The 15042-nt window shown below is 42.6% G+C and overlaps 1 protein-coding gene across 1 annotated transcript in view; it reads left to right on the forward strand.

Annotated features, from left to right (window-relative positions):
* Positions 1–1059: 1059 nt before the first annotated feature.
* The window catches only part of LOC106560417 (pituitary adenylate cyclase-activating polypeptide type I receptor-like), a 57932-nt gene continuing 43949 nt past the window's right edge, over positions 1060–15042 (forward strand). The window contains exons 1-2 of the mRNA XM_014123307.2: positions 1060–1422; positions 6523–6631. Coding sequence (XP_013978782.1) covers positions 1345–1422; positions 6523–6631 — 187 coding nt within the window. The 5' untranslated portion in view covers positions 1060–1344. The remainder of the gene's footprint in view (positions 1423–6522; positions 6632–15042) is intronic.

Raw genomic sequence — 15042 nt, forward strand, 5'->3', positions numbered from 1 at the left:
AGTAACTGTCCAGTGAAAATCTCACTTTTAAAAATGTATATTCTGTTATCTCATACACCAAATAATGTTGTTGATTCATCCTATACTCGTATTTTAGGCCAAAGCATAAACTGGAGAAAAAATGCTTTAAAAACCCCACATCAAACTTGTATCTCAAACAGACCAATTTAAAACTGCTTGCTGTTTCCTCATAGAGGATGATGTCATCCCCCTGAGGAGGATGAGCTGGCCAATCAACGGTCTACTTGCATGAATATTTTAATGACTGAGATATGACCCCACACCATTCTGTTGTTGGGGTACACCTGCACCATTCCAACACAGAATAGCTGCTTTTAACATACTTAATTACCATTCTTTGGAAGGAAAACTATTTCACTCATATTGTAATTAATTATAGGTCATATTTAATAGAAATCTGGAAACACGCAAAAATAATGGATATAACTGTATAACTGATCAATGCATCATCATAATTGGTCATGTATTGCTTAAAAAATGGATGAATAAGATATTTGATGAAAAGATATTTGGCTACAGAAGTGCCATTTCTTACCGATCTCTACAGCTTCCATTCAAAAACAAGCCCTATGAAATGACACCAATACATAGTGGAAGAGTTAGTGGCTAGCTACAGTGGCTAGCTTAGCTAATGAAATAGCTACGTCGGTCGCGACACGCATAACCAGAATGACACATGATGAACCACCAAAGGCACACCCCATGTTTGTTAGATAATTGAGAAAGAGAAGAAGTTATACCGTTTTTCGTGAACAAAGTTGACCTTAATACTAATTTCCTCTCCCCCATTTTTCCATTGCTTATGACGTGTTCATATGCTATCTGGATGGCCCCTGACCTCCAGGGGGCCCCGAACCAACATGTTTTTATTTTATTTTTTAAATAAATTATTGGGGGTGAGGGACGAATCAACCTGTTCTGAATATCCCCCATGACAATTTCGCCTATGGAACAAGCACATATGCTATACTGAGAGTGCGTGTCTGCGCTGCGCAGTCCGCTCTAGCTGGCTTTTGAGGAAGAGGCGCGCACGTTATTCACTCAGTCGAGTCCTGTCTCTTGTACATGCATGGTGAAGTCTTGCCAAGCCATACCTGCGCTGCAGAAACCCACCCAACTTCTGAATAACGGCGACAAGAAAGGATGACCTCCAGTCGTCCCGGCAAATGCAAAATATGTGGATAATAGCTTAGTGTGGAAGAGCATCAGACAATACTAGTTTAAAAAAATAAAAATTGGATACTTATTTAGGGTTATGTCAATGCAATTTACTATTATTTGAACCATTTGTTCTAGAAAGAAAAGGGTACATGCTAAAGGACAATGTTACTCACTAAAACGTCATCGAAATGGATACGCGCGTTATTTGCTATATGGCTGCATCTGACTGTGTGGGAAACGGTAAGTGGATGCTTTCATAACAAAAACATTATTTTAACTTGTCTTTTACTACCCCAATCTATCTAATCATCAATTAAAATGGCATGCCTTATGGAATGCTATAGCCTATGCATTATCCAAACTAAATATAATTTTTCCAGGATAAAGACATTACATAAAAAGTTTGGGACTGGATGTCCTTATAGGCTGCTACACTGACATTTTTCCTATCCAGGCTAGATTTCATCATTGTCCTCCGAGTTGTCATCATCATAGCCCCATGCTTCGGCTGGCTACTCTTAGGTTAATTTCCTTTGAGAAAGGATCACGCTGCGTTATGGTGAATTCAAGGTTTAAAAAGGCTTTTAAAGTTTGTAATTTCCACTTTAAAATTGAAGACTTGATTTATCCTAACAAGAAATGTATCAACGACTACAAAAATCACCATTAATTATAATCCACATAATAATTCACATGTAGGATTATTTTAATGTTGTGAGAAACTATTCAAATGAAGATATTACATCTAAAAGAAAGGAGGACCAAGGCACTCTTCATATAATGAATTAAAATGCCTCGTGATGAAGGCCATGCAGCTGAAGCACGTCTGAGTTTTAAAAGTTTGAATTCATTGAACATGCCATACAAATAAAGGCATTTTAGTTAATTATATGAAGAGTGCCTTGGTCCTCCTTTCTTTTTGATGACCAATTTACCCCTTTTGCCAAAGAGCACCTTCTGTCCACCAAAATCTATTGTGTACCTTAGCAGCGCTTCCCTCCTCCTTTGTTTCTATCTCTTCCATTAGTTATAGGTGCATAATTGTACCCTTGCAGTACATACTTTAAAGCTGCAATATGTACATTTTTGGGTGACCCACCAAATGCACGTAGAAATGTGAGTTATAGATCTGTCATTCCTAAACTCGGTCCTGGGGCCTACCTTGGGGGGCCCCCAGGACCGGGTTTGAGAAGCCTCGCCTTACAGGGTACAACTACAGTGACAAGCGTTTGTACGGTACCTTTTTTCTGCGAGTGTAGTTTTAATTCTATAGGTGTGGCTGAAGTTTTATCTTGAGGAAAATTAGAATTTCAGTTTATTTCCTGAATTAAATGGAATTAACGCCAACACCAATGTCCACAAAGCTAATGTGCACAATAGCCCATTAGTGGGATAAACAGTTAGATTGTTATCTATATTCATGAATGTGAGGTGAGAGAGGAGAATGGGAGAATGGTGAAGGTCTTTGGCCCAGAGCTACTGCTGCCCTATGTTAATAGAATGGTTAATAACACTACTATTGACTTAATGGCATATTTTAAACTACTATTGAATTAAAATAGAACCATTGTGGCATAAACAGGTACCATTATGATCGTTAGGGAGGGAGAGGTGGGTTTAAGAGAAAAGGTTGTTTCTGGTCACATGCTCGCCCATTCGCAAACACACGTGCACACACACACTGGGGTGCTGTCTGTCTGTCTGCCATTGTGCCATGGGGTAGTGGATTAATGGATTAAACAGATGTGTTTTTCATGGACACACACACACACACACACACACACACACACACACACACACACACACACACACACACACACACACACACACACACACACACACAAACACTGAAGCCAAACACTCGCTGGCATGATGTGGCATCAGGAGTGCCCATAATGATAGTTGACTGAGTCCGTATCGTTTCATATCGTTGTCCTCGTCTGTCTGCCGACAGGAGAATATAGCGTGACACACCCTGCTGTTACCGCGTTCCAACACATTGGCTTTCTGTTTCATAGTTGTAACAAAGGCACTCCACGAATACAATTGATTGGACACTTGAATTATTTTTGTTTGTTTGTTTTTACATATATCCTACAGTAACATAAACTAATGAAGATGATTTTGTTATAAAAAAAGTATTGTAATGTTACCTAACACCTTCATAAAGACAACCAAATTATTATTTTAGCGATAGCATATATGAAACCTATTAATTACACTGTTAGAATGTTCCAGTCAGAATTACTGCTCATTAGCTTGAAGCTGTGTCCCTTGACGCCCAGCGGTTCCATTTCTTTTTTCGTGCAGCGTGTGCACACATAGGAGGTCTCATGAAAAAAACATGCCCCCCATGGAAATCAAATGCCCTTCCAACTGATTCGTTCTGGCGCCAGCCCTGCACCATAGACATGCTGTACATACATCATTGGTGCCAACTCTACAGCATTGGCAGACCATCTCAAACAGAGAACTGGAGCCAAGTTTCTCCTCCATTTACACTAATGTAACTAGACTGCCCCTGCGTTATTACATGGATGGAGGCAAAAAGAGAGGTTGAGGTTTTATCATGCTTTATTTGTTACTGTAGCCTTTCCTGTATAATGTAGTAAAGTAGTTGAATGCTAGTTGAACTGTGTCATTTTGTCCTTCGAGGTAGGCTACTTGGACATGATGAGAGTAGGAGATTGACCAGGAAGACAAAGAGGCTTAGAGGATTTGAACAGTGGCTGGTCAATGGGGTGTTATATTGTGTTGTATTATGACTGGTTTATTGCCTGCTGCTGTTGTAACACCCAGAGACCTGCAGTCACATCTGGTGGCAGATGTAAAATATGATGTGAGAAATATGAGGGAAAGAAACATGCTTTATAACATTGTGTGTCATGGTTGTATTGGCATTTTCATGACATATCTTTTTTCTGTTTGCTGATTTAGAATGTAAACTAGATACATTTAAGTATTTTTATGACAGCAATTTTTCTTTCTGGTGATTCGGGATTTAAACTAGACACATTTAGTCATTTAATGACATAGACTTTTCTTTGTGGTGAGTTAGCATGTAAAATAGATGTTTAGTACTTAAACTATGGAGAAGGATGCTTCACAAAGTGCCCGTGGGCTTCAAAATGATCTTATATAGAAGAAAAGGCCATTTCACCATTCCTCTCACTCTCACCAGCAACATTTACTCTGAGCAGAGTGTGTGACCCTTTTCTTGGGATAATGTCAGACACGCACGCACGCACGCACGCACGCACGCACACACACACACACACACACAAAAAATTCACACACACACACACACACACACACACACACACACACACACACACACACACACACACACACACACACACACACACACACACACACACACACACACACACACACACACACACACACACACACACACACACACACACACACACACACACACACACACACACACACACACACACACACACACACACACACACACACACGCACATCTTAGGTTTTTTTCAGTAACGTCCGGCAGCTTTTCAGAGGTTTTATTCTCACAGTAGAGAGAAACCAGCACAGACAGGAGAGTAGAGGGTGGACGTTTAACCTTTACTCCTTGTTTGTCTGCAGTTACTTAAGAGCAGTTTTTTTTAATGTCAGTTTTTGTCAGTTTAGCTCAACTCACATAGGAGAATCTCAACTGTGTTTCTCATCCTCTTCTCATAACAGAGCTCTCACACACGACTGAATGCCTAAAGCAGAGAAATATCCAGTACCAAAACAGCATACACGTGTAGCATTCACGCACACACACAGATGTACACAGTCATACCTCTGTTTCTGTTTTTAGAGGCTTGATGCTTCTCTTGCTGTGTTAGTGTCCTCAAATTGTCCAAAACCCTGTGTTCTATTGCTTTGTTAGTGTCCTCAAACTGTCCAAAATCCTGTGTTCTCTTGCTGTGTTAGTGTCCTCAAACTGTCCAAAACCCTGTGTTCTCTTGCTGTGTTAGTGTCCTCAAACTGTCCAAAACCCTGTGTTCTCTTGCTGTGTTAGTGTCCTCAAACTGTCCAAAACCCTGTGTTCTCTTGCTGTGTTAGTGTCCTCAAACTGTCCAAAACCCTGTGTTCTCGAGCCTCAAGCTACCTCTCAGACAGGAGCTGAGTTGGAGTTTTCGAGAATCTTTTCTTGGCTTTCAACCCTGGACCCCACTTCCCTTCTCCCAAAGTGACTTTGATATGAAAGTGAAGAGGAGGCAGGGGGAGCCAGCTGGTGTACAGTAATAACTGAGGTTTACCTACAGCTGGCTATATACTACACAGTGCTGCTGCCTGCTTAGTGAGGGGGTTGTAAGGGGGAACAGTTTGAACATAGAAGTAGATGATGTAGAACATGCATAGAGAGCACATCTGGATGGTGATTGTGAAGCTGGTAAAGTGTAGGTTATCTTATTAAATTCATTCTTCCTACATGCAGTAGCCATGCAGCTGAAGAAGGGATATGTGATACGATGAGAATGTAGAGTTATAGTATTTCTCTGCAGTGCTAATTGGCATGTAGGTACTTCTGTTGTAAGGTGCATCTCAAGCTTCCCATTACATTCCCATAATAACCCAATATCGCTCTGTTATCATCCTCGCATGCCCAAACCCAGCTGTTAGTGCTATCCTGTCTGTGCAAAGTGAAAGGAGAGACGGCTGCCAGGTATGTAGTTGTAGAAAAAGCTACAGAAGCTAGATAGCGAGAAGCGCCCATTTTTAGCCTTACTGAGGGGGTTAATTATAGATACTGTCAGTCTCTGGAGAGCTCGCACCTTCTCCTAATGCTGTTAGATGCAGCGGCAAAGACCCAGCTGAGGTGTGTGTGTGTGTGTGTGTGTGTGTGTGTGTGTGTGTGTGTGTGTGTGTGTGTGTGTGTGTGTGTGTGTGTGTGTGTGTGTGTGTGTGTGTGTGTGTGTGTGTGTGTGTGTGTGTGTGTGTGTGTGTGTGTGTGTGTGTGGAGTAAACAAAGCCATAACTCAAACTGCATCAGCAGCAGACTGCCTCTATAATGTGGGTAAATAAGGGGGTGTTTCAAAGGAAGATGCTGTTTTGCTGTGAGTAGTTTTAGTGGCCTACAAATAGGACAGGAGGGTGGGTGATAATGAGTGTCTTACTCTCTGTGTTGAATAATGTAATAGTACAGTGTGCGTAAAGGGACAATGTTATACGGTGGCACGTGTAGTCCCAGTAAATAACAAAATAAAACACTTCAAATGTGTAATGTTACAACTTTTCCTGCATTTGAAGTTCTGTGCTTTTTCATAGCTAAATAAAGTAATCACCCTCTCCCTCTCCCTCATCCTTCTTGCACCCCAGATGGAGGCTATCCATCCAGACTGTGCCCTGGTCTCTCATCACATGAAGGCCCAGGAGAGCTGTATCCACACACGCAGACAGGAAGGCCGGAACCGCTCTGCCAGGACAGGTATGTGGGTGTGGTGTGGTATGGTGTGTTTAGAGTATCATTCAGGGATTTTTTGTAATATATTGTAAGACATCTAGTGGCCCTTTTGAGTACTTCAGATTATCACTGGCATCTGTAATGATCTCTGGCCCTTTAATTATTATTATTATACAAAAATGTATTATTTATTTGCACAAAGAAAACAAGTGCTAAACAAAAAATTTATTTTTTATTATTTGAAAACCACACCACAAAAAAACAAAGCTTTGTGTGGCCACGTAAAATAAATGAAATAATTAAATCTGATGATTTTTAAGTAAAAAATTGAAAAACAAAGCTGTAAAACATTATCCTAAATATAAACCATCAGCTTAGTGAATACCATTGGTGTTTAATATGAGGGTTTCAGCATGACATATCCTTTAGATTTTTTCCCACACACATTTCTTTATTTTCCTATGTAAGTTTGTATTTGTTGGCAATTTGATGTTTTGACGTCAGCCTGGTGGCAGTTGTTAAAAATGTAAATAGTTGGAAAAGTTGCAGAGTTAATTTAAAATAATGATTAGATGCTTTTTTCATAAATTTTGTCACGTTCGTCGTAAAGATGGGACCAATATGTGTATGCTCATCTTCTTGTTTATTGAGAAGAAAATGAAACAAAACACTTAATCAAAACAAGAACGATGAAAAAACAGTCCTGTGAGACATGCAGCTACACATGGAACAACTACCCACAAAAACCCATGAAAAAACACCCCTACTAAATAGGATCTTCAATTAGAGGCAACGAGAAACAGCTGCCTCCAATTGAAGGTCAAACCAATAAACTAAGCATAGAAATAGATAAACTAGACACAGACATAGAAATAGACTAACATAGAACATTGCCCAACAAACCCCGAAACACATTAAACAAACACCACCTGCCACGTCCTGACCAAACTACAATAACAAATAAGCTCTTTACTGGTCAGGATGTGACAGTACCCCCCCCAAAGGTGCAGACCCCGGATGCATCTCAAACAAAAAAAACACAAAAATAAACGCAAAAATAAACCCCAAAACAAAAATAATCCCAAACTAAAGGGAGGGAAGGGAGGGTGGCCACCGTCACCGACGGTTCTTGTTCTACACCCCCCCTCCCCCATCCTAATACTATGGTGGTGGCTCAGGCTCTGGCCTTAGTCTCCAACCTAACCTGTCCACCCCCACTGAAGGCTCAGGGCTAAGGCGCGTCGCTGGAGACCTCGGGCTGATGCGCGTTGATAGAGACCTCGGGCTGATGCGCGTCACTGGAGAGCTCCGGACTGGGGGGCGACTCTGGCTGCGCAGGTTCCGGACTGTGGGCCGACTCTGCGCAGGTTCCGGACTGTGGGCCATCTCTGCAGGTTCCGGACTGTGGGCCGTCTCTGCAGGTTCCGGACTGTGGGCCGTCTCTGGTGGTTCCGGACTGTGGGCCGTCTCTGGTGGTTCCGGACTGTGGGCCGTCTCTGGCGGTTCCGGACTGTTGGCCGTCTGTCGGTTCCGGACTGTGAGCCGTCTTTGCCGGTTCCGGACTGTGGGCTGTCTTTGCAGGCTCCGGACTGTAGGACGTCGCCGGAAGCACTGGACGGGGAACTGTCGCCGGAAGCTCTAGATGGGGAACTGTCGCCGGAAGCTCTGGACGGGGAACTGTCGCCGGAAGCTCTGGACGGGGAACTGTCGCCAGAAGCTCTGGACGGGGAACTGTCGCCGGAAGCTCTGGACAGGGAACTGTCGCCGGAAGCTCTGGACGGGGAACTGTCTCCGGAAGCTCTGGACTGGACAGGCGCACTACAGGCCTAGTGTGTGGGGCTGGCTTTGGAGGCGCCAGACTGGTAACACGCACCTCAAGGCCAGTGCGAGGAGCAGGAGCAGGGCGAACTGGACTGGGCTGACGCACTGAAGGCCTAGTGCGTGGGGCTGGTACTGGAGATACCAGACTGGAGACACGCACCTCAAGGCTAGTGCGAGGAGCAGGAACAGGATGTACTGGACTGGGCTGACGCACTGGAGGCCTGGTGCGTGGTGCTGGCTTTGGAGGCACCAGACTAGAGACACGCACCTCAGGGCTAGTGCGAGGAGCAGGAACTGGATACACCGGGCCATGAACAAGCACTGGAGATCTGGAGCGCACAGCCTGCACAACCGTCCTAGCTGGGTGGTAACAGTAGCCCTGCACGGGCGGAGTGCTGGCACAGGGCGCACTGGGCTGTGCAGAGGCCTGATGGCTGCCGTGCGTAGAGCAGGCGTAGGGTAGCCTGGGCCTAGGAGACGTACCGGTGGCCAGATGTACTGCGCAGGCATACTCCTACCTGGCTGTATGCCCACTCTAGCACGGCACTTGCGAGGGGCTTGAATCGCTCGCACCGGACTGTGAGTGCGCATGGGCGAGATCGTGCACACTTCCGCATAGACCGGTGCTCCTCTGATCCACTGCTCCCCATAATAAGCATGGGGAGTTGGCTCAGGTCTATTGCCTGACCTAGCCACACTCCCCGTGTGCCCCCCCCCACATTTTTTTTATTGGGGGTGCCTCTCGGGTTTGCCAATCGGCGCGTATAATGCCTCGTAACGGCGCCGCTCCGCCTTGGCTGCCTCCAGCTCCTCCTTAGGGCGTCGGTATTCCCCAGCCTGGTGCCATGGTCCTGCCCCGTCCAAAATCTCCTCCCATGTCCATGATTCCAGATACCTCTGCTGCTCCTTCCTCCGCTGCTTGGTCCGTTGGTGGTGGGTAGTTCTGTCACGTTCGTCGTACTGATGGGACCAAGGCGCAGCGGGAATGTGTATGCTCATCTTCTTGTTTATTCAAAAGAAAACAAAACACTTAATCAAAACAACAATGACGAAAAAAACAGTCCTGTGAGACATACAGCTACACATGGAACAACTACCCACAAAAACCCATGAAAAAACACCCCTACTAAATAGGACCTTAAATTAGAGGCAACGAGAAACAGCTGCCTCCAATTGAAGGTCAAACCAATAAACTAAGCATAGAAATAGATAAACTAGACACAGACATAGAAATAGACTAACATAGAACATTGCCCAACAAACCCCGAAACACATTATACAAACACCCCCTGCCACGTCCTGACCAAACTACAATAACAAATAACCTCTTTACTGCTCAGGACGTGACAAATTTGGCTATTGTCTGTTGAACCATACGGTCTATCTACTAGAATCTCATGGACAATATGGACACAGATATAAAACATTTATTCTATATATGAATAATAATAAAAAAAAGTTATTCAAGTATCGTTCAAATATTTTTTATTGAACACATACACAAGAATGGTGTATAGGTATAAAAGACAAGTTTACAGTTCTTATCTAAACATAAGAGAACAGACATTAACCACAAGACCCAGAGTTCTGGGCACAAAACAAATATTACAAAACAAGACATACAGAACAAGGACAGGTAGAAAGAAAAAGGGTAGATGTAACCCCACTTATACACCCCTTTATCCCCCCCTTATTCCACCCTATTCCCCTCCCAACTGCTCAGGTGGCGGGTCCAGCACATGCTGCCCAAAGGTAGATTACCATATGACAATTGAGAGTGCGTTAAAAAGTGCAAATTCACAGCGCCGACTGGTCCAAGTAAGAGAGGAAAGGCTGCCAGATTTGATCAAATGTTGATAATTTATTGTTCAGAATATATCTAATTCTTTCTAAGTGTACAGTGTTTGCCAATTCGCTGAGCCATAATTTGGTAGAGGGCGCTTCCCTCCTTTTCCAAAACAACAAGATTAATTTTTTCGCCGAAATGAGACTAAGAGATGAGTTGTTTTTGGGAGTTGGTTAATCCGTTTAGGGAATCGGACACTCCCAGGATTATCAGAAGCAGGTCTGGGTCTATTGAAGTCTCCAGAACTTCAGAGAGGACCCCAAAAATTCCACACCAATACCCATACAAGTTAGAGCATAGGGCAAAGCAGTGGAGTAGTGTACCCTGCTCAGCCTGACATTTATCACACATAGGGGATGTATCAGGAAATATCCTATGCAGTTTGGTTTTGGAATAGTGTAATCTGTGTAATACCTTGAATTGTATGAGATGATGTCTGGAGTTAATGGAGCAGGTGTGGATATACTCCAAGCTATCTTCCCAGTCTGCCACCGAAATATCAGTCCCTAGTTCTTCCTCCCATTTTGCCTTAATGGCATCAGTAGAGGGTGCGCTAACAGATTGAAAAGCGTCATATTTACGAGATATCAGTTTGTCTGAGGTGGGGCATATTTTTATGCATCCGTCAAACATGGAAGGTTTAGCATTCCCAAATGTTGGGAGGTGTTTTCTAACATAGTCTCTAATCTGTAGGTATCTGAACAAGTTACTTCTGGGAAGATTATAAGTTTCCCTCAGTGATTCAAAGGAAGCAAAGGTCCCTCCTATATATAAATCCCCTACGGTACTTATCCACAACTCTCCCCATCGCTCAAAGGTGTTATCAAGGTTAGAGGGGGCAAAGGAGGGATTCCTGGCAACAGGAAGCATGAATGATATTGGTCTAAGCTCAAAGTGGACTTTAATTTGCTTCCAGATTCGGACTGTGCTATGTATAGTAGGATTGTTATGGTAAAGTGACATCTCCAGATTGACAGTTGACAAAATCACAGCACCAATAGAGAAGGGGTGACATGCCTCACGCTCCATACTAAGCCAGCTGGGTGGCGGGTGTGCGTCATCCAGCAAAAACGTAACAGCGCAGAGGTTAGCGGCCCAGTAGTAAAATATAACATTTGGGAGAGACAATCCTCCTTCCATCTTGGATTTACAGATGTGTTTTTTGCCTATCCTGTGTGTTTTATAATCCCAGATGAAAGGATTGATAATAGAGTCCAGTTGTTTATGAAAGGATTTAGGTATGAATATTGGGATGTTCTGGTATAGGTAGAGCAGTTGTGGGAGGAAGACCATTTTAATGGCATTAATTCTTCCGAGCAGAGAAATTGGGAGTTCTCCAAAATTGTATGTTTGCCTTGAGTTTTTGCATCAGAGAGGGGAAATTCTCTTTAAATAGTAAGGAGTATTGTTTGGTAACTACAATTCCAAGGTAGGTACATTTTTCTGAAGATAGCTTAACTGGAAGATGTTCTAGCCAGGAGGTGTTTTGCAACCGTATGGGCATTAATTCACTCTTGTTCCAATTTATTCTGTATCCCGAGAAGGTACCAAACAAATGAATCACCTCAAGAATAGCTGGAATACTATCTTGGGGTTCTGTTACATAGAGGAGAATGTCATCTGCGTATAGGGAAATCTTATTTAGAGTATCTTTAATATTATAGCCGTGTATTGCTGCATGAGATCTGATCGCTTGAGCGAGAGGTTCAATAATTAGGGCGAAGAGCATAGGCGACAGCGCACAACCCTGCCTTGTCCCTCTGTAAAGGTTAAATCGGGGCGACAATGATTGATTAGTGAGTATTCTCGCACAGGGGTTCCTATATAAAAGCTGGATCCAATTTATGAACCCATCTCAATATTACATTTCTGTAGGACCTTGAATAGATAGGGCCACTCAACTTGGTCAAAGGCCTTTTCTGCGTCAAGAGATATAACGGCAAGGTCCATGTTAGGTAACCTCTGAGAATACATAATGTTGAATAGGTGCCTGAGATTGAAGAATGAGTTTCTGTTAGAGATAAAGCCGGTCTGGTCCGAATGGACCAATTTGCCAATTAAAGTGCTAAGCCTGTTAGCCAAAGTTTTCGCTAAAATCTTTTGGTCTGTATTAAGGAGAGATATTGGTCTGTATGACCCTACCTCTTCCGTATCTTTACCCTTCTTATGTATAAGTGTAATAAATGCCTCATCCGAAGTGGATGGGAGAGCTCCATCCTCATTGGCCTGAACCAACATTTTGTGTAGGTAGGGAGAGAGCATGTTGCTGAATGTTTTATAGAATTCACCAGGGTATCCATCTGGGCCCGGGGTCTTGCCACTCTTTAGAGATTTTATTGTTTCTCTAATTTCTTCAAGAGATATTTCCTTATTCAGGAAGTTAGAGTCTTCCTGGTTCAGGGCAGGAAGATTACAGTCCTCCAAAATGTTTTGCATAATTAAGGAATTAGGATCCGCTTTAGATGTATATAAAGTCTCATAAAACTGACGGAATCTGTCATTGATGTCTTTGGGGGAAGAGAGTAATTCCTCAGATTTAACTTTGTGAATCATTCGGTCTCTCACATTTTTTCGAAGTTGTCTGGCGAGTAATTTGTGTGGTTTGTCACCAAACTAAAGATATTTTTGCTTGGCATAGAGAAAAGATTTAGCAATTTTAGCAGAGAGGATCTGATTGTATTTCAATTTTAAAGACATAATTTTTTTATGTTTCTCCCTAGATGGGGGTCTAGCATTCTCCCTATCCAGTAAGTGAATTTGTCCCTCCAGTTCTACCAATTCTCTTCTGTTTTGCCTATTCCTGGCAGTCTGAAAGGAGATGATACAGCATCTCAAATAAGCCTTCAGTGTTTCCCACAGCAATGTAATTTGGTCTTTAAGATGTTCACAGAATGTTGGTTCTGTGAGGAGCTGAGGATTCAACCTCCAGACCCTCTCGTTTGGTACGATGTCACCCAATCTCAGGGAGAAGGTGAGTGGACTGTGGTCAGAGATTATAATATCATGATATCTCACATTACAGGTATAGGGGAGTAGTTTAGCATCAACCAAAAAGTAGTCAATTCGAGTATAAACATTGTGAACATGACAGTAAAAGGAGTATTCCCTACCCGTAGGGTTTGAGATCCTCCATATATCAAATAAGTTAGATTTTTTTATGTAGGTATTCAAGAATTCGCTTGAATAGGAGGTAGGGGTTCGCCGGGTAGAGGATCTATCCAAATATTGGTCTAGTACACAGTTAAGGTCCCCTCCAATGACCAGGGTAGTATGGGAGATATCTGGAATCAGGACAAGGACTCTTTTGAAAAAACAGGGGTTATCAATGTTTGGCCCATAGATATTTAGTAGAGTTACAGAAGTAGAGTAGATCTCTCCTATTACGATCACATAACGACCCTCTTTGTCCACAATAGTGGTTTTATGTAGAAAGGGAATTCCTTTCCGTACCAGAATCGCTGTGCCTCTCATTTTGGCAGAGAAGTTAGAGTGATACACTTGCCCCACCCACTTACATTTAAGTCTGTTATGAGAATTGTTTTTCAGATGGGTTTCTTGCAAAAATATAATATCAGACGAGAGTGCTTTCAAGTGGGCTAGGACCTTGCCTCTCTTAATTGGTTCGTTTAAACCCTTGACATTCCAGGAAGTGAATGTAAGCCCCGCCCTCCTCTCATTTGTAGTTCCTATGGTGGCCTGCATAACATGTAAGTCACTAAAAAGGTAAGAAAGCGCACCAAACCATCACGATCAGCATATGTAGCACCTACACCCGAGCAGTATCCAACCCACCCCTCCCCCCCCTGCAAGCACCTTTACTCTCCACCCTGTTCCCCTACTTTCCCCAACATTTACGCCTCCCATCAACCCACATTTAACAGGCATACACAAATAGGAGAAAAAAAAAAATGAAAATAAAAATAATAAACACATTGTCTGGCCGATGCCAAAAAAGCATGGCGCGACCTCAAACAAGAGGTAAAACAAAAATAAAATCCCAACTGTACGTTCACCTCTCACTATCCTAGAACTTCTACTAACATCTGAACTGAGGAGGCTCCCGCGATTAAAGTGTTCAATTAGCATCTATTAAACCTAAACAGAATAAGTTGCAACTTAAACATATTGTGCACTTAAGCTTCATCTTGGGTCAATCCCTGAGATAAGCAAAATGTAGCATCACAAGATTATATTGCTAAGCAATGCCGGTCTAAACATAAACCATCCGCAACCGACATAGACAGCAGTACAATTACATATTGTGGGTTAGGAGATGGGAACAAGGATTTTGATAAATTGAACGTACCCCCCAATAAAAACAAAAACAAAAATAAAATAAAAAAATAAAAAATAAATAAATAATAATAAATCATTTGTAAAATAATTAAAAAAAATTGTGATCTACACATGTTCACACATACACACACATCCACACACACAACATATATACACATGTGCATACCTACATACATACACACACACACACACACACACATACACACATGCGTGTATACATACACACACACACACACGTGCGCATGTATATACACGCATACCCACATACATACACACACACACACACACACACACACACACACACACACACACACACACACACACACACACACACACACACACACACACACACCCCAGAATAATAATCTACACTAATTTAAAATATACACATACCTAATACTAAAATGCTAAGAGAAAATAATAATAAAGTACAAATAATAATTATATGTACGCACACCTACACAGACACAAG

The sequence above is a fragment of the Salmo salar genome, chromosome ssa10 (genome assembly GCF_905237065.1).
Source record: "Salmo salar chromosome ssa10, Ssal_v3.1, whole genome shotgun sequence".
NCBI lineage: Eukaryota > Metazoa > Chordata > Actinopteri > Salmoniformes > Salmonidae > Salmo > Salmo salar.